At 44.0% G+C, this 25,247-nt stretch overlaps 1 protein-coding gene across 1 annotated transcript in view; it reads right to left on the reverse strand.

The window, feature by feature from the left end:
• Nucleotides 1-25,247, reverse strand: part of cfap20dc (CFAP20 domain containing) — a 248,480-nt gene that overhangs the window by 209,118 nt on the left and 14,115 nt on the right. Inside the window, exon 5 of the mRNA XM_028824600.2 lies at nucleotides 10,481-10,553. Coding sequence (XP_028680433.2) covers nucleotides 10,481-10,553 — 73 coding nt within the window. The remainder of the gene's footprint in view (nucleotides 1-10,480; nucleotides 10,554-25,247) is intronic.

Below are 25,247 nucleotides of genomic sequence, written 5' to 3' on the forward strand. Positions count from 1 at the left end.
GTGGCAGGAGCGTCTCCTAAAGCTGATTCAGCTGCGGGCACCGCCAGTGCAGAGCTTGCTCAGGAATGGCAGCAGGCACTTTTGAGTGAGGCGAAGACTGAGGATGGCCTGGTGGGTGTCAAGAAGGGCAGCAAAGAAGCCATCAGGGACAGACAGATCTTCTGGGATTGGGGAAAAGTCATTTTCTCTGATGAATCCCCTTTCTGACATTTTAAGGAAATCCGGAAAAAAGGGGAGCGGTGCTACCATCAGTCCTGTGCCAGGCCAACAGTAAAGTATCCTGAGACCATTCATGTCAGCCAAGGCAGTGCAGGGCTCAGAACACAGCCATGAATAAAGAATGGGACCAAAACCTCCTCTGAGAGCAACTTCTCCCAACCATCGGAGAACAGTTTGGTGACCAACATGATGGAGCACCAGGCCATAAGGCAAAAATGAGAACTAAGTGGCTTGGGGAACAAAACATCAAAATTTGGGGTCCATGGCCAGGAAACTTCTCAGACCTTAATGCCATTGAAAGGCGGGTGGACCAACAAAAACCCACCAATTCTGACAAACTCCAAGCATTGATTCTGCAAGAATGGGCTGCTGCCATCAGTCAGGATTTGGTCCAGAAGTTGATTGCCAACCTGCCAGGGTGAACTGCAGAGGTCTTGACAAAGAAAGAAGGGCCAACACTGCAAATATGGACACTACACATAAACTTCAGGTCATTGTCAATCAAAGCCTTCGAAACTTCTGAACTACTTCAGTACTCCGTAGAAACATCTAACAAAAAGATCTAAAAACACTGAAGCAGCAAACTTGGTGAAAACCAACATTTGGGTCATCCTCAAAACGTTTGGCCACAACTGTACATTAGAGCAATCTGGACGAGAGCAGGCCATTCAGCCCAGCAAAGTCCGCTAGTCCTGTCCAGTTAATTGCTGCAAAATAACATCAAGTCGAGTTTTGAAGGTCCCTACAGTCCTACTGAACACCACACTGCTTGGTGACTTATTCCATGTGTTTATAGCTCAACCTATGAGCAGTAAAATTCCGAATGCTTGAGTGAAATTTGCCCTACACAAGCCTTGTGTCTCCCCATTGAACTCAATTTAAGGTTACACATCTCCAGGTAATTTTATTTTTTATTTAGTCTTTGTTATCTCCTAAGTATCAGTATGTACATTTTGTTATTAATTATGTTTTGTATATGTTTAGTGAATACTGTCTCGTTTATCAGTTTTATGATTTTCTTTCGTATTGATTTGTGTTGGTGCCTTCTGTGTTGAACCAAAAGGGGCAGGTCCCCCCTGACACCAGAGCTGTGGGCCCACCACCGATCTGCTTTGTACGGACTCATCGAGAGAAAACAGTGATAAAACGCTTCAAAAGGACGGACCAGGATGTTGGGGGGGGACGGGGGGGGGGGGGGGACTGGGGGAATACAAGCAGGGGTCGAGAAGATAAAGACTAACTCATTCTTTCACCAAGCCAGAAACCGGCAGACAACAATCAGAACCGCTGAACGAGAAGACAGACCTAACACTGAGATGAGAAAGATGGCCAACGTTCCTACCACAAAACAGAGGCACCCATAGCAATCCAAAATGACGCTATGGGATTATTAAGTTTTAACAGAAGTCAGAAAGAGAAAACCTAATATAGAAATCGGATTCCAAGGGTATGAAATCTCAAATTTAGCCACAGATACCACCAAGTAATGGCAATGGCACAAAATTTAACAAAAAATGTACCAAACGCGAGAGGTCTTGCACCACATCAGTGTGCCAACGTGGTGCTTGTACTTGTGTTCTTTGGCTCGTTCCTTGCTCTTCAGGTCATCCAAGTGCTTTTTCGTTATGATTTTCTGGTTTTTGACTTCTAAAAAGGGATATGATTTCTGCTTTACGGATTTATTTTCATTCGCTTGGGTTTGCCTTTTAAGCATTTCCTTTACCCTTTGAGATGCATTCACGTGTAATCTGAGGAGCACCTACTGCAATAGCCATGTCTCTGTCTGTCTGTCCATCTGCATCAAACTACTCAATGTGGGTGAATTTTGTAGAAATTTTGTACCCTTGCCTTTAAAGAAATTTGTCAAAGAAGTTCAGTTTTTGTTCAGATATCTCAAACAGTTTGCACCGTACAAAGTTTAGAAATTTCAGAATCTACCCATGAAATGCATTGCCGAATCACCACACTGGTCTTAAGATGGAGAAACATTCTGTGCGACTTCAATTACAAATTAGTTTACTGTTTCAGTTTTACCTTTAGAGTAGTTACACCAGTTTGTAAAGTTTGTACATTTTGCCATTTTACTTGTCCAACAGTGGCTATAATCAAGTCAAGTCAAGTCGGGGAGCCTGCACTGGTACAGCGCGTTGCCGCACCCATTACACGTCGAAACAGCTTGGGATTCCGGTTGGTAACCCTCCAGGCAGACACGCGGTCCATTCCCAACCTCCGGAAATGACCCTCTATCTGCCACAGCCAGGTGTTACGTGGGCGACCCCTTGGCCTGGTCCAGCCACTTGGGTCCCCAACAATGAGGATCTTATGAGCCGGATCACCCTACGGCTGTAGTGCCGTAACCGACGCTCCCTCACAATGCAGGTCATGTGCCTCATTCGGGACTCTGAGCAACACAAAGTCAAACCAGCGGGACCCACACAGGAGTCCAGTCTTCATCTCGGGTCACTGCATAGCGTTCATGTCTCACAACCATATAGTAAGACAGGAAGCACCAGGACTCTAAAGACTTGGACTTTCGTCCCTTTGCATAGATATCAGGAGTGGCACACACCCCTTTCCAGTGACCTCATATGCTCAGCTATAATAATATTTATTATATTAATTCTTTACATTTATATAGTGCTTTTCTCGCTATTCAAAGTCACAGAGTGACTGGCATTCAGAATCAAAAGGGTCACCACAGGTTGGCTGTTATATCAGCAAAAGGGGGCGACTGATGAATCAAACATTTGAATAATATTTTGTACACTTAATGATTCCTTACTTTTTGATTTGCCATTGTGTATTTGTTGGGTATCAGCAAGAGTGAAAGGGAAGGTCTACAGGACGATAGTGAGACCAGCTATGTTATATGGGCTGGAGACGGTGGCACTGACCAAAAAACAAAGGTGTCAGAGTTAAAGATGTTAAGACTTGCATTGGGTGCGACGCGGAGGGACAAGATTAGAAATGAGGACATTAGAGGGTCCGCTCAGGTGGGACGGTTGGGAGTCAGAGATGCGAGATTGCGTTGGTTTGGACATGTGCAGAGGAGAGATGCTGGGTATACTGGGAGAAGGGTGCTAAGGATAGAGCTGCCAGGCAAGAGGAAGGCCTAAGAGGAGGTGGTGAGAGAGGACATGCAGGTGATGGATGTAACAGCACAAGGATGACAAGGACAAGAAGATGATCTGCTGTGGCGACCCCTAATGGCAGCAGTCAAAAGAAGACGACTGTGTATTTGTTCTATGCCAGTGTAACATTGTTACACTACAGAGAGTGTAGTAACACAGTCTGTGCCAACTCTGCTATAAGACACACAGACGTTTTAAGTAATCCACACAAGTCGGGACACCTGTGCAAATTGTTAGCTTCAACCTGCAAGGCTTCATTTACTGGAATGGCTGCAGAATTTGTAATATTCTGAAAATTTCCTTTTTTTCAGTTTTTGCTACCCTAGACTTTACATTTCAGCCTGTCACAGTTGACTGCTTACCTTTTCACCATTTCAGCTGACTAGATTTGAAGAAAAACCGTAAAGCTTTTGTCCAGTAGGTTACTGTAGCTGTAAACACAGAACTCTATTTCTATATCAACGTTTTCTTCGGCCCTCCTCATTACACTTTGAGCAGGAGCCGACATGAAAAGGGCATTTGCCGAGTCCCAATGCACGTTTTCGCTTTCAATAGCAGGTTCTCAGCGGGTCATCAGCTATCATGCTGCCAACATGTTGGCCGTCCACATTGCCAAATAGGATTATGATTCTGGCACTTTCCAGGGTCACGGATTTGTAGTTATAATGAAAAACAACCCTTTCATCAGTGCTAAAATGCCTGGGGCGGGTAAAATATTCTCATCACCTACATAATTATGAAATACCTTCTTTAAAGCAAAATGGACATAATCTTAATTAGTGAGCTGTAACTTAAATGATGAGGAAAAACTTAAAGGCGTGGAGAAAATGAACATCTAAACTGCTCCAAAAAATTAAAGGACCACTTTGAAAACCCATCAGATCTCAATGGGGAAGAAAATCTATCTGTACTGCTGTGGACTGATATGGTGATGTGTGAGGAACGAAAGGATGGAAATGAAAATGATCAACTGACAGAGGGACACCCCAAAAATCAAAAGGAAACAATGTGGCAGGCAGGCAGGCAGAGGAGTCCATTTGGCCAAAATTTCATTGCAGCAACTCTAAATCATACTCAGTAGTTTGTATAATGCCTGACAACGTCCTAATGAGACGACAGATGGTGTCCTGGGGGATCTCCTCCCAGATCTGGACCAGGGCATCGCTGAGCTCCTGGGACAGTCGAGGCATCGGATGGAGCAAAACAAAGTCCCAGCCCATAGGTGTTCTAGTGGATGGAGGTCAGGCGAGTGAGTGTGGGGGCCAGTCAATGGGATCAGTTCCTTCATCCTCTTGCCACATGGGGCCGGGCATTGTTGTACACCCATAGGGTCTGACAATGGGTCCAAGGATTTCATCCCGATACCTAATGGCAGTCCTGTGGTGCCGTTGTCTAGCCTGTAGAGGTCTACACGTTCCTCCATTGATATGCCTCCCCAGATATACCATCACTGACCCACCAAACTGGTCATGCTGAACGATGTTACAGGCAGCATAAAGGTCTCCACGGCTTCTCTAGTCTGCCACATGTGCTCAGGATGAACCTGCTCTCATCTGTGAAAAAGCACAAGGCGCCAATTCTGGGATTCTATGGCAAATGCCAATCGAGCTCCATGGTGCCCACTAGAGGACATAGTCAGGCCCTCTGGCCACATGATTTCTGATTGTATGGTCAGAGACACTCACACCAGTAGCCTGCTGGAGGTCATTTTGTTGGCTCTGCCAGTACCCATCCTGTTGCCCAAAAAGAGCAGATAACCAATGGGTCCAGCTGATGGGTTAAGGACCTTCTATGAGGGGCCCTGTCCAGCTCTCCTAGGGTAACTGCCGGTCTGTCTCCTGAAATCTCCTCCATGCTGCCCTTGATACTGTGCTGGGAGACACAGCAAACCTTCTGGCAATGCCACGTATTGGATGTGCCATCCTGGATAAGTTGGAGTACCTGTGCCAGCTCTATAGGGTCCAGGTATGGCCTCATGTTACCAATAGTGACACTGACTGTAGCCAAATGCAAAACAAGTGACAAAACAGATGAAGAGGGACAAATGTCAGGGGCCTCCTTCCAATTGTTAAACCATTCATTCTTGTTTGGGGGGTCGTCTCATTGTTGCCCCTCTAGTGCACCAAAGCAGCTGAAACTGATGAACAAGCCCCTCTGCTGCTTCACTGACCTGATCAATAGCCCACAAAGGTCATTGACTTGATACTTCCCTCGGATTCCAAAGTGCTCCTGTCATTTTTTTGACCAGTATGTGTGTGTAAATAACACAATGTCTGTCTGTCTGTCTGTCTATGTTTCCCCACACAATCCCACAGCTGTTGACCAATCTGGACTACGCACATACACACAAAGACCACCGGAGTCCACGATTTGAACCCCCGGCTAAGCCACATAAGAGACTGACCGCACTCTACTTCACCACCATGCTTCCTGCGCAGCATTCTGTATTAAATCTCATAAAAGGACGACGTGCTAGACGCTCTACCCATAGGATTAGACTTCATATTTAGCAAATCAGACTGCCACACGTTACACTATTATTCTTATGCAAAATTAAAACTCCACTGAACGGGTGCCAAGTGGGGATTTCTTTTCTCCACCATCTAGCATATTTGCCTTTTACTAATTCATGAAGCGTGCCATTTATTTACTTTTCAAATTATTTAACTAAAAGGGGGAAAAAAAAAAAAAAAAAAAAAAAAAGAGCAGTAAGGTTATGCAATAGGAGATTTAAAAAAACACTAAGCAGTTAGCGTGGCGCAGAAAAGCAAATTCGGCAAAGCAACAACAAAAAAGTATCTAAATAAATAAATAAATCAGCATGTACCCAGGAAAACAACACAAACAGCAGGATCTGTCACTTTTGTCATCACGTACGTCTCATTACTGTGATCAGTTAATTAGAGAAAGAAAAAAGCCTGACCGGCTCTTGTAATGAACTCTTTCATTTTCCACAAGAAGCTCGATAATGAGCTCCACATAATTACACCCTAATGAACAGGACAGGAAGATCTCAGAGTTTTTCCTGTTTTTTTACATTGCAAAAAAGGTGCCAACCTTACCTGTTACACAGGAATGAAACGTTCAGTTTATAAAGTGCATAAAAGTGGCATTGCTCACAGAAGAGAAAAAAATAAAATTACACACGGGGATACAATCAGAAACAACAGCAAGGGAGAGGGGTGCAGTTCTCAAACAGGCCACCAGGTGTCGTATGCCTACAGACTGCTCAATCAGTCCACCAAGTGGCATGCGTGTTTCTCAAGTGTATTCTACAATGGTGCACATGACTTGGGCAAATATTTCTCCACCAAGTTACCATGGGAGATTTTCGAAAGACAATGATGGTCGTGTTTATCGACACTGACGGAATTATACATGAAGAGTTTGTTCCATGTGGGCAGACCATTAAAATCGATGACATTACATCGGACTGCTGAGATGTCTACTGGACTTCAGCAGGTCGTCTTGGCAATGTCTACAAGACCAAATGCATGGTGTAGCTGCCATGTGATTGGCCGATTAGATATTGGTGTTAAGCAATTGAACAGGCGTACCTAATAAAGTGGCCAGTTATAGTGTGTGTGTGCCTGTCTGACTCGCTCTCTCTATATAAATATGTCCATATGTATACATATACTGTATATATATCTACAGTATACACATACACACACACACACACATGCATTGGAGGCAGTCTAAGGGCTTAACTGAGGGTAAGATATGGAGTAGGGGGTTGATGAAGTGGACTAATGTCTTTTCTCCCTCTTTCACAAACCATCAGAGCTGAAACCGCTGCCAGGCCACGCCCTCCTACTGACCTCACTTCCGAGGACCCGCCTCTTCCTGCTCACCGCCTATAAAGACCCAACCATCTCACCTTCTCATTCACATTTAGACTCAGTCTTTTATGATTACTCTGATGGTGTGTATAACACATATATACAATTGGGTCTATAAATATTTGGACAGAGACAACTTTCTCATTTTGGTTCTGTACATTACTACAGTGAATTTGAAATGAAACAACTCCGATGCAGTTGAAGTGCAGACTTTCAGCTTTAATTCAGTGGGGTGAACAAAACGATTGCATAAAAATGTGAGGCAACTAAAGCATTTTGTGAACACAATCCCTTCATTTCAGGGGCTCAAAAGTAATTGGACAATTGACTCAAAGGCCGTTTCATGGGCAGGTGTGGTCAAGTCCGTCGTTATGTATATATAAAAATATATGGCATGTTTGTGTTTAATTTGCAATAGACTAATGGTGGTGTACAGTATAACATTATAAAACTAGTTTGTAAGGTATCCTGCATGTCCGCAGCTTCCTTGTTTGATTACTATTTTTATTTATTACGAGCCCAAAAATGGTAAATGATCAAAAACATGTAAGCGACTGTAAATGACCATCCACCACTAAGCAAGGAATAAAAAAGGAACACAGGAAACTGAGCCAAACATGGAGAGCATTTAATTAAAACACACGACACATTTCACAGACACTGCATTAGGCTGCATTTCGCTCCCAGACTGGGCTCCTCTTTCATACCGTATGGAAATATTCAAAGAGAGTGCATCACAAAGAGGTGCGGACATTGAAGGGGCGATTTAAAAAGAATGGCATGCTCCTGAAGAACGGTTTCAGAAGTAAAACAAGTATGAGTGAGACACGGTGACAAAAAACACGTCTGCTTCCAAACATTAGCCATGACTAACAATCACATCTGAATACTACCATTTTCTTTCTTTGGTCAGGTAAAGTTAATTTCTTTAATTAACAACCATTGTGAAAAACAGAGTGTGGCAGTCACTAGTGCTGTATTGATTAGTCAAGCATTTCCATTACAGGACTGGCACACGTCAGGCCACCTCGACCTTATTAACACCTCCAAATGACCTCATCAATATCCAGCTGTGCATCAAGCAGGCATATTAATCATAGGGGAGTCTAATGAAGCATTGTATTCAGCCCAGCCAGTTGTTCTCTTTGAATTTAATTTCAAGCTGTAAATGAACACCTTAAACTATGCAAATAAAATTATTTGTGGATGGCAGGATAATGGCAGAGTTGGATAGCAAAAAATGGCAGCCGAAGGAAGAAAGAAAGGAGACTACTAATATAGTCCAATCCATTGAGAAATACAAGAAAAAGAAAGAAAGATCTCACACTTGCACATGGGAGTGATTTTAAAGGCTCAGGTGAAGGTAACTCTCCACCAGTCCATGGGGTGGCGCTGTGTGATAACGTTCTCGCTTTGACTCTCACTGCAGACCAGAACATTGACAGCTCTCTTCCCCCAATGTCACTTCTGGCATCCCACCACCTGGACCCACCTCTTCCTGCCTGGCAGGCCGTACGACTGGAAGACCCGCCCATCTTGGGTGGTCACAACAGGACTCCAGTGTGAGAAGACTCAATTTTGCATTTTTATGCACTTTATTTTAAATCAAACAGATGGAGCCACCAATGGGCAAACCCTAACACAGAAAATTTGAATCGAACAATTAAAAAATCGATACTCAAAGCACTTACAATATAGTAAGTAAAAACAAAGAAAACGCTAACTAATCCAAAAAAAAAAACACAATTCATATGTCAAATAAGAAAAATCAACTCATCTTCAAGTTTACAAACACACCATTTTTCCACAAAAAAAGGGTTCCATTTTATACCTAAAAATGCCATTCAGCCGATAACATTTTGAGTGTGTTCACATGCACACACAACGACCCTTTTTACAAAGTCTAAGATGTCACAAGAATGAGCTAAAAACAATAAGATAAACCGTCATCAACAGCCGCCATGAATCCGTAAACAAGCGTGGAGCCTGCGCCTCCCGAGGTTGCTGCTCCGAGTTTATAGCACTGTGCATTCAGCTCATCAACATAAAGTTCTCGATTTCTGGAATACCGTGACAGATCATTTCAGCCAGAAGTAAAGGGATAATGCGATCGCCCAAACATTTGCCTCAGGAAATTTCTCTCTGTGGACACTTCTACGGTTTTTCTACATGAGGTTTCTGAAAGTGTATGTGAAGCCAAACACACAGCTAGAAAAAACACCCAAGAATGGCCGAGAACCAAACACACAAACATTGGCCTGCTCTGAAGTGGCCTTCTGTGAGCCCAGATTTGAATCCAATTGAACATCTATGGAAATAGCTGAAGCCTGCAGTCTGGAGAAGACACCCCCGGAGCAGTTTGCTCAGGACGAGTGGGCCTAACAACCAGTGAGCAGGTGCAGAAGTCTCACGGAGAGCTCCAGGAATCCATTATAGTGCCTTTCATATCTAGCCATCTACAGTGTTGATCCCATCATCTGTGTCCTGTGGACCACCAGGGCGTGTACAGCTCCCCAAACCCAGACAGGCACAAGTTTGCCCCACACATTACTGCACTGCCCTCTAGTGCCCCAGAGGAGGTATTGCCTCAGCGATCCTCTCTCCCCTGGTCCTTCCATTCCATTGGCGTCCCGGCCAGGTAATGGCCGTAGCCACCCGTCACAGTCCAAGCCATTTTCACTTGTGTTGTGTTTTGAAATAATCTGTGGAATCAAAACTCTAATGCCAAGTCTGATTTTTGTTACGTACGGAGCAAACAATGATGGACGCCAGTGACTTGTGTCAGCTTCAAGTTTTTTTTAAGAGACGACTGTGGCTTCTTCCACGGACCAACACATCTTTCCACGTCCGTATCACTAAACGCATCGACTCTTCCCAAAATATATAGAGAGACACAAGCCGCTTCTTAATGACTTCCAACTTCCTATCATTTCCCATCGGTAACACAAAATGTGCAGCCCACCATGAAGAGCTCTCGGACACTCGGTTTGCCTCGCTCTTCAAACTCCCACGTCATAATTACCATCACCCAACTTGTCTGCTCAACAGATGAAGTACCTTTGGCTGCCACGGGGCATGCGAAGACACTCCAGACTTTAAGAAATAACAATAAATTAGCTTAATTAGGCAAATTGTGTCTAGCAAGTCACTGTTAACAAGTGGGAAATAAAAGAAAAAAAAAAAACGTGTCAGAGGGAACTAATGAACTGCTACTCTAACCTCATTTGTCAAGTGTCAAACGTACAGTAAATAAAGGAAAATGAAGAAGGAAGTCGCGTTTATTCTTACATTAGTTCAGTGGAGAAGTCTTTGCCCAGGGGAAGATGAATCTGAAGAATTAAGTATCTCTGGATCAGACCAACTGCAATATAAACAGAGAAAGGGGGATTAAAATGGGCACTCGTACCATTAAAGAACTGATCGGAGCACAATTATAAAATACCACACGTAATTATAAATGACGAGCAGGTCGGAACATTCTGAAAGCAGATGTGGAATGCAGCCTGCCCGGGCAGCATTAGGGGTAAGGAAGCAGGGCACCCTGGTATGGCATATATCATGGCACTGTGATGGTGGTCCGGGTCGGCTTCATGCTCTCTCCTCCATTGCGTCGATATTCATGAACGGAGAGGAGCCGGGCAAAGGTCACGGACACACGCACGTGCACACAGGGGTAGGTGTAAAAAGTGTCTGAGCTTTTAAGAAATCCAATCCAAAAAAAGTGCAATTTAGTGCAGTGAATCAAATCTCTTTTAAATAACCCATAATATCAAAACTTTGAGGTTAAAAATAGTGAAAGATTACAATCAAAACACTAGTTAAAATCCACTGACAATTTGTAAAAAAAAAAAAAAAATAAATAAAATATAAAGTGAGCCCCAATGCTTCCTTCTCAAACATGGCGTCTCCTCTCCTTATCCTCTAAGGACCATGCAGTAAGAGCAGATGCCCGCCGACAGAGGTACAGTCCAGGCTCAGGTCCCCTTTACCAGGCCTGCAGCAATCATGGAGCGCCACGCTGAGCCGCACGCGCGTCTCGTCTCCCGCCGCCAGTCCCTTGAAGTCAGCGGGAGACCCCGCATAGCGGGCCGCTCCCACACCCCAGCATCGTTCTATAGGAGTGTCCCATCATCGGCTCCAGGCTCCTCTGCCAGAGGCTCACTCACGACCACCTGCCCCTCGCTTCTTTTCGGCACAGGCGCTCTCTCTCGATCCTGCCTCTCGCTCTTTCCCTCATTTTAACCTCCACTCTTTCCTTCTTTTTTTTACATATATGAAGTATAGGGAAAGTATTGCAATCATCCAAAATTTCGATCGAGATTTTGATGAATCTCGATGTTTTAGACCTCCCCGACTTGCAATATTTTCCTGGTTCTTCGTATATGAGCAATCTAAAAATGTGGATGTCGAGATTTTGATGAATCTCGACGTTTTAGACTTCCCCGACTTTCTCGCATATGAGAAGTACTGGAATCCTCCAAAAATTCCACTTCGAGATTTTCATGAAGCTCAATGTTTTAGACCTCCCCGAGTCTAAAAATAGCTATTTTTGGAATTATGTCTGTGTTTGAACACAATAACTTTACGCATTCACTTCGGTCAACCACATTTTACATACAAGTATCAGATACAAAAACGTAGGTTTCTATCAACTTTTGGGCTATTTCCATTAACCGGAAGTGCTACTTTACCTTTAATTCATGCAGCTGCAGAGTCCGATTTGTTCCACTTTACTTTTATAATAAATTGTTCAATATATTAATTGGGTGGCGCAGTGGTTAGTGCAGCTGCCTCGCAGTTAGGAGACCCGGGTTCGCCTCCTGGGTCCTCCCTGCGTGGAGTTTGCATGTTCTCCCCGTGTCTGCGTGGGTTTCCTCCCACAGTCCAAAGACATGCAGGTTAGGTGGACTGGAGATTCTAAATTGTCCCTAGTGTGTGCGTGCGTTTGTGTGTCCCCTGCGGTGGGTTGGCACCCTGTCCAGGACTGGTTCCTGCCTTGTGCCCTGTGTTGGCTGGGATTGGCTCCAGCAGACCCCCCATGACCCTGTGTTCGGATTCAGCGGGTTGGAAAATGGATGGATGGATTTGTGGTTGATGGTTCTAACGTACAGAATCGTCGTTTTGCGGTTTACCCCATATCTGAGTATACGAGAAAGTCCACTCCTGATTTTTCTTCTCTCGTCTTTGTCCTCCTTCCTTTTTCTATTTTCTGATTCCGCCATTCCGTGCAGGCGCTTTAATTTTTTCTATGCGACTGGGTGCAGGTGTGAATACGCCCTTTCCTCGGAGGCGCAAATGGTGTCTGACTGATCCGCCCGCCTCCACACGTTTTTGGGGTTGATTTGGGTGCTTGGCTGATCATGCAGAGTGAAATGTACACCCTCACAAACCCCGGATACGATTACTTATTAATAAGACAATGAGATATCTTCGGTAGATGATCTGAAACCTGGCGAAATTCACTCAAGGATGTTGCCTTGGGCAGATCAGTGATGACGGTACCCCAAGTCATCACACACTTTGTCACGTGCAGATCCAGAGCCGATATGCAAATGTACAGCCATGTAATCCGTTGGTCTTCCCTGAAGAAAGCGTTTGCCTTGGGGGGTTTGTGTCGTGAGAAGTTGATGGTCAACCAGATTGCGCTTCGGCGGATATACTTGTTCCTCCTGCTTTACATCTTTCTACCCATTCCTAAACTTTTCGTTGAGTCCTGATGTTTTTACTTCTGAAGGATGCCGGCTCAGTACAGTGAATGGATAGGACAATAGATTAAGAGGAGTGAACCGGGGTCACTTGCTACTTGGGGTAGTAGCCAGGAACTGATCACTCCAATTGGGTGCCCTCAGCAAAGGTGTCTGATGCTGAAAGACCCGAAGACCCCAGGTCACATGACTGACGAAGAGTCTAGGTGTATCAATAGATGCATGTTGTGACCATTTATTTAAGTGCACCACCCAAGAATCGCTAACATTAAATATTAATTTCTGTAACCAGTGCAGCTTCTTATATTTCACGCTGTGCTTTTCCGGGTTACAAGCTCATCAGCATCTTTGCATGACACCCCACATTACGTCAGGGGGAAACATACAGAATGCATGACATGAGGATTTCTGAGATGAGGAGTCAGATCCTGTTACAAACAATTATTCTCACAGTAGATCTGAGAAAGTAACAGTTGTAATTTAAAGTACACATCTATTAACAGCTCTGAAATAGCACCTTACCTGTAAAGCAGAAGAGCGCCTTTTAATTAATCACCTTCTGCTCGGGGGAAAAAAAAAAATAAGGCAATAAAAATACATTTTCTGCAAGCTTCCTGCATTAAATGACAGTCTACCACACAATTTGTTTTGCATGGGTTGGGGGGCTGGACACATTTCACAAAAAAGTATATTTTAGATGAGCTATTAAAAATATGAAACAAGGAAACCGACGACTCTGGTGGATATAACCATTTTATAGACATCAGGATCTGCTCATTTATGATAGACTGCAACACGTCAAGCAGTGCCCACTGCGCCTAATCGACGTTGTTCACCACGTCGCTCTAAGCTGCTGTTGCAGAGAACTACCCATTCAGTCCACTAGGGGGAGCAACAAGTAAAGCAAAAGGAGTTTCTCTAACCACAGGCCACAACGCAACATGGAGCGAAACAAGAAGTTAACTCGGTGAGGTGTTGCAAATAGTTCTGAATCATTACAAGAAGTATAAAGTATAAACTCATAACGCCAGTCCTAGAGTCCTTACACTTGCTCCTAGTTAACTCTTTTAGGGCTAATTTTTTTTTTGTTTTTCTCCCAGGGCTGAACTTTTTTAAAAAATGTTAGTTTTTGGAAAAATAAACACAAAGCAATTGTTTAACATATCAAAACAACAAAAAATATTTCCTTTTGACAAATGTTACTGTCTTGCATGTTGTATGAGCCTACATACTCTATGATTTCACATACATATCACATACATTTTACACAGCAAAGTCTGATCTCGCTCAAAGCAGCCAATTTCAGTCATTGCCACATTGCACTCCTTATAATACGTGTTGTTTTGGTGCCTATTTTTCAATTGTCTGTTGCTGCATTTTCTAACATATATTGTTAGTGTGTACTGTAGAGAGACAAGTCACCCATTTGCCATCGTGCCATGCCACTGCCACCAAGTTTTCTGCCTGCATGAAAACCGTATTGTCACCTCTTTTCATCTTCTGAAACTTTATGAACTTTATGTATGGCATTATAGCCTGGCTCACCCCATGGGATTTGCTTCTGTTTATTACAGAAGTGAATAAAACTTTGCAGCAGTACGTACCTAAGCCACCAGGGGACAAAACATGTTTGGACCAATGCTCCCTGAAGTTATATCACCAGTTCTGTCCCATCTCTATTTGTAATGCCACCGCGCGCTTCACCTCGTCTTTCGTTGTGGGTTTCCACTTTGAAAAACGAGAATGCGATGCAAACGCAGCCCGCGATTCAAAAAAAATCTCTGCCTACCTGTTTGTCTCGTCTGACAGTAGCTGAAAAGCAGCATCAGGAGAGAGCAGCCTGAAGTACAGCAGCTGGTGATCTGTCGTGTCCAACAGCAAGCCATGCCGTCTTGTAAACTCCGGTAGCCAGATCGGCTCTCAACGGATCAATGTCTGTGTATTTATCCCATGCAAACCTTGCCGTAGATGCATCGGCTGCGTGAATGCGCTAAGCTGGCAGCGGATCAGCTGGCACGGCATCAGCTGGTGTCCGATCAGCTGATGCCTGCTTCTCACTCTCTTGCTCGATCTCCTGATCACTGCCAATAAAATCCAATTCTGAAAAATCAAGAGTCCGACTCCGTGATAATGTGCAAAACATCGTCTGCCAAGTGTTTTCTTTTCTGCACTCGCTTCGCTGCCTTTTCACATGTCGGTGCCATCTTGCCTTTGTTTACATTTCGCAACTCACACACACGCAAGGTTTAGTTGCCGAGTCAACGAGTCTAGCATTCCTCCAAGCACAGAGGGAATGCCTGTGACGTGACAGTGAGATTTGTCGCCATTAATGGCCGATCGTCGCCCCCTATCCCTGGATGTCGACTTTTGTCGACATTCGCCTTCAACCCCTCCTGTCGACAAAAGTAGACATCCGCCCTAAAAGAGTTAAGCATGGACACCAGAACTACTCGCGTCACTCAACTTTTTTTTGGGGCTTCCTGAAAAATCTAATGCTTGTGACGGACAGCTTGAAGCTGAACTCAAATATCTGAAAATAAACGACCGCGTAGGACTTTGAAGGAAAAACCAAATTAACCTTTATTGAATTTAGTGTGTTTAATCAAACTGACGTGTCTCTTTGTGCCGGTCCCAAGCTCAGATAAATGGGGAGGGTTACGTCAGGAAGGGCATCCGGTGTAAAATTTTGCCAAATCAATATGCCGACAACAATTTTAAATGATCCGCTGTGGCAACCCCTAAACAGGAGCAGCCAAAAGAAGAAGAAGAATCACTTAATGATGCCGACACGTTCCATTAAGGCCGATTGATACTTCTGCATCAAGCCTCGAGTCCTAGGCAGGGTGGTTTCCCCTCTAAACATGTTGTTTCGTAATGTTGTTGAAAAGGTAATTTTTTTTTTTTATTCTTCTGACCACACAATATTCTTCCAGTAATCCACCGGCATCTCTAATGGTCACTCGGTAAACTTCAAACGAGCTTCAATGTGCCTTTTCTTCAGTAATGGTAATCTTGAAGGGTCAACACGCATGGATACGGTGACTGCAAGAAGCGTTTTCACTACGGAGGACTGTATCTGCTGCTTCCATGGTCTTTCTGGGACTCTCCAATTCTTCTGTCTTGCCGTCTTCAAGAGCAGCCTTTTTACAGAAGCTCCATACCTCTCACTGCTTTTTCATTTTGTTCCTGAACTTCGTATTTATTTATTTAATAAGATTCTATAAAAAGCCAAAATATCCTCCTGGGGACAGATACAATTCTAACTAATTCTGTCTAAGAAAGGACATCTCAATATATATCCATATTTAGGAGTAACATACACACAATAGAAAAAGTAAATACCCCCATGTTATGGTGTACAAAATCTGTACATTTTGGTTTCCATTATATTTTGTTCGAGACAAGACAACAGATGAACTAAGACAGATCAAAGCAGGTTTTGTCACACCTCACTTTCAAACAGCTGTTTCCTACATTGAAAGGAAGACATTCTGGGGCTCAATTATTTTACAACCCGGGAAAGGATGCTCTGCTGACACCCCAGGCTATTGATTACTTTATGGATGGACGTCTGGGATTTATGGCCTGGGAAAGGGAAACAGGCAATATCAAAGAACTTTATTATCTGGGAAAGAGTGAGCAAAATTCATCAATCACATTGACAGCCAGCCAATCAGGTTCATGTGTTGTGTAACCAAGGCATGATATTTCATAATAAATATGCCTTGGTCTGGAAGGAGAAGAAAGAGAACAGGAGAAGGAGAAGAAGGAAGAAGGAGCAGGAGAGAGGAGAAGAAGAAGAGGAACAGACGAAGACGACATTGGTCGTCAGAAAGGCATCATGAACATCCACTTATTTTCTATTCTTTGTTCCAGTGGTATTATTCTTGTAATAAATACCATGCTGCTTTTAACTTTCTATGCTTTGTTTTAATGTCTAGAGTGATTGAATTAATAAGTTAGATTTCTTTGAGCACCTGGGGTAGCCAGATTTTTGCCATTATTTCTGTGCTGCGAGGTTTATAAGGCTGAGAGTGAGGGCACCACTCAATAGTTAGGGGGCAGTATGAGAAGAAGGTATTCTTGGCTGATAAATGGCCTATAGTCAAGGATACTGAGTCTTTGTATGTTTTAATATTTTCTTGGAGACCAAAAGTAACATTTAGGTCTGAGGTCTATTTAAAACATCATATGTTGTCCATGCCGATAATAAGCAAGTCTCTTGAAGTGCTGAGTGACAGGCTGATGTGCGGTATAAAGTGCTAAGTGTTAATCAGTGTGTGTGTGTCATTCATGGGGTACTGTTGTGGTTAGGGTCTGTGTGTGTGTGTTTATGTGTGTGTTCATTTTAAAGTGCAACAGTAGACCAACCCGACAATGAACCTGACGAGAACATTTACCCTTGAGAAAACAGGTAAAGGGTAAGTAGAGGGAAATACTACGATAATACCCCCAAATGTCAAAAATGCTGTTGGGTTTGACTGAATTTTACTGATGTTATAGAAAAAATGAGCCATCTCATGGTGTTTCTGCCATTTGTCGATATTTATTAACATAATCCTAATCTATACGATGCTCCAGGCTGCGCTGCGAGCGCGTTTTCTGACTTAGCAGGTTAAATGACATGTTTAAATGAAAAACCAGTTGCGCCATCTAGTGGTGGATTATTCTGACTGTCCAGTTGGAAATCGTGTGATGAGCTCCTGTGCACAGCTGGTTGATGATGCGGTACAGTTGGATTCATACTTTGGTACTGATACCAGTTTTCAGGCATCAGTTCCAGTACCCAAATGACTGCAAAGCAAATAATGGATTCTAAAATGCCCCAAAAAACTATATTACAGCCTCCCTGGGGAGCAAAGCAATTGGCGCCACACAATGCAATGCCTCCCTCTTAATAGCCATGAGGTTCCAATCATGTTGAAACCACAGGTGGTCACACATCTCATAAACATCTGTGGTTTTGTTTCACCTTGTCTACAAAATAGACATTTATCCATGTCAAGGGAATCTGGGGGTAGAGTAAGCTGCTCAACATTCACTTACAGGACAGAAAATCCCGGAAATTCTGATAACCCTTTTAAATTTGGGGTTTTTCTGTATTTTTCCACAACTGGTATACCACATAACCCAATGATAGAGTGATGTTAATTCCAGGTCAGGTCAGGTTGGGGGTATGCACTGGTACAGCATGTTGCTGCACCCACCACACAACGAAACAGCTTGGGATTCTGGTTGGCTTCCCCCCCCCTTAGACACGCAGTCCAGTCCCCACCCTCCGAAAAAAAACCCTCTATCTGCCTCAGCCAGGTGTTACGTGGGTGTCCCCTTGGCCTGGTCCAGCCACTCAGAACCTCAACAAATGAGGTGGACCACCCTCGGGTAATAGCGCCACATGGCCATAGTGCCATAACCAACCCTCCCTCACAATGCAGTTGACACATTTGGGACTCATTGGACACAAAGTCAAACCAGCAGTACCCAAGGACCCTCTGAAGAGACACAGTACTGAAGGAGTCCAGTCTTCGTCTCAGGTCACTGGATAGCGTCCATGTCTCACAACCGAACAACAAGACGGGAAGCATCAGGACTCTAAAGACTTGGACCTTCGTTGTTTTATAGAGATCTGGGGAGCGGCACATGTTAAGTCCACTATGGGGTAATGGCCACAATTCTGCAAACAACAATAATTTGGAAATGTTTAAACCATCCACAAACGAGTGCTGCTCGACAATCCCGTGGCGAAGATCTCAACAAAGCTCTTGGGACTCTTCCCAGCAGTGAGATTGTTCTTTGTAGGACAGCCTGGTAACAAATGATTGTTAACTTGCATTAGGGACTCCAAGAGTGGAAGTTGTAACCATTGTCACGTAGGACGATCCCCTCACAGGCTCCATTGCCAAAAGTACTGGCACATCCCTCCAAATCATTGAATTCCAGTTTTCCAATCACTTCGCGGCCACAGGTGTATAAACTCTAGCACCGCGGCATGCAGACGGCTTCTACAAACTGTTAATGGTATGATAACAAAATGGAAACAATTGGGAACAGCAGCAATTCAGCCACGATGTGGTAGGCCACAGAGCGGGGACAGCGCATGCCAAGGTCACCAACTTTCTGCAGAGTCGATAGTTACAGACCAACAAAAGCTCAAGAACGGTGCAGCATAGAATGGGTCTTCATGGCTGAGCAGCTGCAGCCAAGCCTGACATCACCAAGTGCAATGCAAAGCGTAGGATGCAGAGGTGTAAAGACCACCAGGCGCCACTGGACTCGAGAGCAGTGCAGACATGTCCTCTGGAGTGACGAGCCACGTAATCTGATGGACGAGTATGGCCAGGAGAACGGGACTCGCCTGACTGCATTGTGCCAAGTGTGAAGTTTGGTATTGGTGGGGTGAAAGGAACTCTTAATGCTTCAGCATACAAAGCCATTTTGGACAATTTCACACTCCCAGCTTTGTGGGAACACTGTAGTGGATGGCAACATGACTGGGCACACACACCAGTGCACAAAGCAAGGTCTATAAAGAAATGGAGGAACGAGTTTGGTGTGGCTGCACGGAGCCCTGACCTCAACCCAACAGAACACCATTGGGATGAATTGGAGGGGAGACAGCATGTGAGCCAGGCCTTCTCGCCCAACATCAGGGACCTCACCTCACAAATGCTCTCCTGGTCACAAATTCCCATCAACACACTCCTACACTTCATGGAAAGCCTTCCCAGCCAAAAAAGAGAGATGCTACTCTCCTGGGCCCTTGAGCAAGACCCTTAACCTGTAATTGCTCCAGGGGCGCTGTACAATGGTTGACCCTGCGCTCTGACCCCAAGGGGTATGCGAAAAAAAGATGGATTTCACTGCGTGTTGTCCTGTATAACTATGTATGTGACAATAAATAAAGAAAAGAATTAGAAGAGCTGAAGCTGTTAGAGCTGCCCAGAGTGGGCGGACTTCATATTAAAGCCCATGAGATGTCATTAAAGCTCATGTGTAAAGGCAGGCGTCCCAATACTTTTGGTAATAGAGTGTATGTACTGTAATAACCCGCCAGGAGAGAGAGGGGGCGCTGTCACTAACATTTTCTCCTCTCCCCGCAGCAGAGAAACAGCCCAGTGAGGGCGTTTAGCCCCGCCCCTTCTGCTTCATTGGCTAGAAGAAAACCTGGACGCCTGAAAGGAGCCATCTTTGGTGATCAAAGCAACCCGCTGGACTGACTTCCTGTGGCTGACCCCCTAATTTTGCGCCCAAGAGCCAAATCAATTTTGTTAACATTTCACCTAAGGGCTTGAAGCATTCATTTTTTTTTTTTTTGGGTGGACTTTTCCATCGATCGGTTTGGCGTCCCAAATTTTACCTTTGCTCAACCTCCCCCCTGGCCATATGGACCACCATGTCTAGTTGTTCCGACATGCAGTCAATTGTGGGCACTTGTATACACAGTAGCGTTCCTGTTACAAGTAATGACATTCCCCCCCCCCCCCCCCCCCATTACGCTAAGAAGGTGGCAGTGCCGTGTCCAGCTTTGGCAGTCCCTTTAACAATAAGTACTAGCCAACCCGCTATGCCGCATAATTATGTATTGATGGGTGAACACTTCCTGAAAGACACAGTTGTCCACATGGGGTGGGTTTGAGGATACGACTGTAGGTGAATGAAAAGATGGAACTCTGGAGAGAGCAACATACAATTGTCCGTGACTGAACACTGGTTTTGGCAGATCCAGGCATATCGTTTTGAAAGTGTGTCCCTGTGCCTTATTAATTGTCATTGCAAAGGCCAATCTAACAGGAAATTATCTGCGTGTAAACGTAAAAGGCAAATTTGAATCTGATGGGGTCAGGGATTCTCTCTCTCGCACCTGTGGGTGTGTCTGTCTCGCGCGCACGCGCCTGTGGGTGTGTCTGTCTCGCGTGTGTGTGTGTGTGTGTGTGTCTGTCTCTCGCGCTCGTGCCTGTGTGCTATAAGTGAATGAAAAGATGGAACTCTGGAGAGAGCAACATACATATTGTCCGTGACTGAACACTGGTTTTGGCAGATACAGGCATATCTTTTTGACAGTTTGTCCCTGCGCCTTATTAATTGGCATTGCAATGGACAATCTAACAGGAAATTTGTCTGCGTGTAAAAGTAAAAGGCAAATTTGAATCTGATGGGGTCAGGGATATCCGGGGAATAAGGACAGTTTGTGAGGTAGGAGCTGCGATAGTTTTACACCCCAGTACACTGCGGTGAATTGTGAGAACAGTCAGTCTAGTGCCATTACAGAGACTTCTTGCTGGCATGAGGTTTCTGAGAAGTATGACGACTGAACCGATTTTAAGTTTGACTTTATGCGGGGGCATGCCAGTGGGAGTAATGGCTGCCCGGCGGGTCATGGGAATAACGCCGCCGGATTGCCAGTCGGCATCGTTTCTGGTCGGAACTATGATGATGTGTGATCTTCTTCGAACTTCTGACTTTCGTTCTTGATTAATGAAAACATTCTTGGCAAATGCTTTCGCTCTCGTGCGAATTGTTGGCTATGTAGTGCATGTGCCATGGTCGGCTGCTTAGTGAATTGTTGGTGGGCGGGGCTCGGTCTTGCTTGCCATGGACTTAATTTATTACTATTATATAATAATAAATTCACTAATTACTACTAGCAGGAGTACCCGCCGTTACCCGGGAATCTATAACTGGTGAATTTCCTAAATGAAAGAAACAGAACATAGAACAGTTTTCTGATTCACATTTTATTGTAAGTTCGTCCACTTTGGATTGTGTCTGCTGTGGCGTTTGAGACGCCCTTGAAATAAACTTTTCTCTGGCATCTGAAGTGGACCGTGGAATTTTATGATGTTTTTTCAGTGGCATGGGTATATTCGCGTAAAGCAGTTGAATTATAATGTGTTACGTGGTATTACGTACGGAATGCGCACCACAGTGAGATGAATTTACTCTACGTCGGAAAGCGAACAAATCATAAAATATATTTTATATATATATTATATAGATAGACGCCGCATTCACTGTGTTGCCCAGTCGATACGATACATCAGCGCGTCCGCCCTATTGCGAGTGGTAAAAGCGCCATTTAAACTAATACACGTAGAACTTGGGTTTTCTGATGAAAAAATTTAAATGAGTATCGTTTACATTCAACAGAGTTTGGCGAATCGTTTAAATGTAATTATATCCATGTACAGTGATCCCTCGCTATATCGTGCTTCGCCTTTCGCGGCTTCACTCCATCGCGGATTTTATATGCAAGCATATTTAAATGTATATCGCGGATTTTTTGCTGGTTCGCGGATTTCTGCGGACAATGGGTCTTTTAATTTCTGGTACATGCTTCCTCAGTTGGTTTGCCCAGTTGATTTCATACAAGGGACGCTATTGGCAGATGGCTGAGAAGCTATATTGCTTACTTTTCTCTCTCTCTTGCGCTGACTTTCTCTGATCCTGACGTATGGGGTGTGAGCAGGGGGGCTGTTCGCACACCTAGACGATACTGACGCTCATCTAAAAATGCTGAAAGATTATCTTCACGTTGCTACCTTCTGTGTGCAGCTGCTTCCTGAAATGACATGCTGCACGGAGCTTCGCATACTTAAAAGCTCGAAGGGCACGTATTGATTTTTGACTGAAAAACAAACTCTCTCTCTCTCCCTGCTCCTGACGGAGGGGGTGTGAGCTGCCGCCTTCAACAGCTTTGTGCCGCGGTGCTTCGCATACTTAAAAGCCAAACAGCCCTATTGATTTGTTTGCTAGAGATTGTTTTCTCTATCTATGTGACATTCTGTGCTCCCGACACGCACTCCTTTGAAGAGGAAGATATGTTTGCATTCTTTTAATTGTGAGACAGAACTGTCATCTCTGTCTTGTCATGGAGCACAGTTTAAACTTTTGAAAAAGAGACAAATGTTTGTTTGCAGTGTTTGAATAACGTTCCTGTCTCTCTACAACCTCCTGTGTTTCTGCGCAAATCTGTGACCCAAGCATGACAATATAAAAATAACCATATAAACATATGGTTTCTACTTCGCGGATTTTCTTATTTCGCGGGGGGGTTCTGGAACGCAACCCCCGCGATGGAGGAGGGATTACTGTATACACTAATAAAAGGCAATTAAGTAATAATACTAATTAAATAATTCCTCCCATAAAAGTAACATTTCGCGGACTGCGTTCTTCCATCTCTGAAACATTTCTAGACTTTGTCCTGTTCTTACGCAACACAGTACTTAAGTATTGATTAATGCCCGAGTTACCTCGCGTATAGATTACTGTAATGCTAATTCTATCTGGCATCCTACCAAAACATATCCATTGCTTACAACTTATTCAAAATTCTGCTGCTGCGTCCGCGTTTGCCACGTTATGTTCGAACTACAGAAGCAGAGTCCCATTGCGTGGTTCTAACTTGTATCGAGTCGAGGTATTGACGCGAACACCATACATCGTCATACATACGGGGTATTGACGCGAACACCATTCATACTGATACTATCAAATTATATATAAGGATTTTTGAAATAAGACGTCATTTGTGAAGTTTTTTTTGTTTTTTTTCCCCCTTTTGGTCATCTCTTCTAGAGTAAAGTGTTGCGTTGAAGGAGTGGAAATAACAACCCACATGGAATCCCAGCACGTACAGAGACCAAACAAAAGACAGAGAGCCGGTAAAACAAAGACAAGCCTTTAGTTCACACCTCTGATCGAAAGTGTTTGCCAAATGGTGACAGGCTACACCGCGTGAGCCTAATAAATATATGTAATTGTCACAGGACGCCAGTGTTCAGAGTGTAATTTCTGCCTGCTTTGTCACCTTGCTGACAAATTCCCTGTTAAAATGCCGTGAGAGATGCAGACGCCTGTTGAAAGCAAAAAACCAAAAAAAAGCCTGTGACTTAAATTTTTATTATGCATCTAGTATCGTTGATTTACAATATTCATATTACATCTCATTATCAAAATAAGCCGTCAGTCCCTGGATATTTTAATTGTTAATCACCACTCCTCGTCTAAAGAAATCCAAGAGCAAATTAACAGACGTAAAGAAAAATTTTTCTTCTCTTTATTCCCTCTTCAAAGCCTTTTTCTACAGAGGGATTTGGAAAAAGTAAGGAACAATTAAAAGGATGAAACAATAAAAGTATATACAGTTTTAATGACTGCCCGTTATTGACGACACGTGTGCCGTTTGTGGTGCCGGGGATTAGCGGGCCGCTTTGTTTCGCTGTTGATGTGCTTTGAAGCTCCATGGCCAGCTTTAGCGGGCGGCGAAGGCGAATTGTGGCGGCGCTCGCCATCGGAATACTTTTTTTTTTTAATTAGATTAAAGCAGCCAGTCGAACGTCGCACTGGAAATATAATTAATACACTTTATCTTTCCACGAGTGATATTCAAATGTAGGACGGAGTTTGGGTGAAACGGCGACAGATTTCTTTTCTTGTTTCTCTGCGTCTTGCTAATGCGGCATGACTTTTGATAATTTCTGCTTGTCGACTCATTTGTTCTGCTTACCTGTTAAATAAAATATGAACAGCTGGATTTTTCCCACCTTTACTACTTTAGCTGAAATTTCCAATTTCAGCTCGTTACGGAGGAGCTAATGAAATGTGAATCATTAGCGAAATTCGAATAAAAAAAAAAAAAAAACCCCACACTTAAATCTTATTTTCCAAACATTTGCTGGCAAAAGTATTAGTTTGGGGGTCTTTTGTTATAACTTTACGTGGGGGAGACGGACAGCGGCTTGACATGTGTTCTGCTCCAGTTACTACTCAGAATCTTTTCCTAATTAAATAAATCATTTGTCTTTATTTAAACGGATCGCCTCAAGGCGGGCGGTCTCGGTGCCTGTTAATTTCGAGAGGACCGGAAACCCCCCTAATCCCCCATCCTTGTTCAGAAGGTACTTGAGCCCCCCATTCATGTTCTAGACACTTGAACTGGGAACCATATTATTGAGCCGGCTCTTTACCTTCACTGTATCCATTATCACCAGTAGGGGGCTCCATCGAGCCCCTAAACCCCAGACACACCACAACTCCGGGTTCAAATTAAAAGGATTTTGAATCCAATTAGCTGTAACAATACAATCCATACAGCCAGCATGCAATCTTCAGAGTGTGCCCACTCTCTCCCTCCTCCAGCGAGTTTCGCCCTCTGCCTCCCGAATCGGACTCCCCGAGGTACGGCGGTGGGCTCGTTTTAAGTTGGACCTTGGGGTCCTTTTGGTGTTACGGCATAGCCCAACGGAAGTACTTCTGGGTCAATCGGAAGTCCCACAACATAAAAAGATGATGAATCCCCGACGCCCAACCAGTGGCAACCCCAGAACCCGACAATACAACATTTATTT

This window comes from Erpetoichthys calabaricus, chromosome 18 (assembly GCF_900747795.2).
Source record: "Erpetoichthys calabaricus chromosome 18, fErpCal1.3, whole genome shotgun sequence".
In the NCBI taxonomy this organism is placed as follows: Eukaryota; Metazoa; Chordata; class Cladistia; order Polypteriformes; family Polypteridae; genus Erpetoichthys; species Erpetoichthys calabaricus.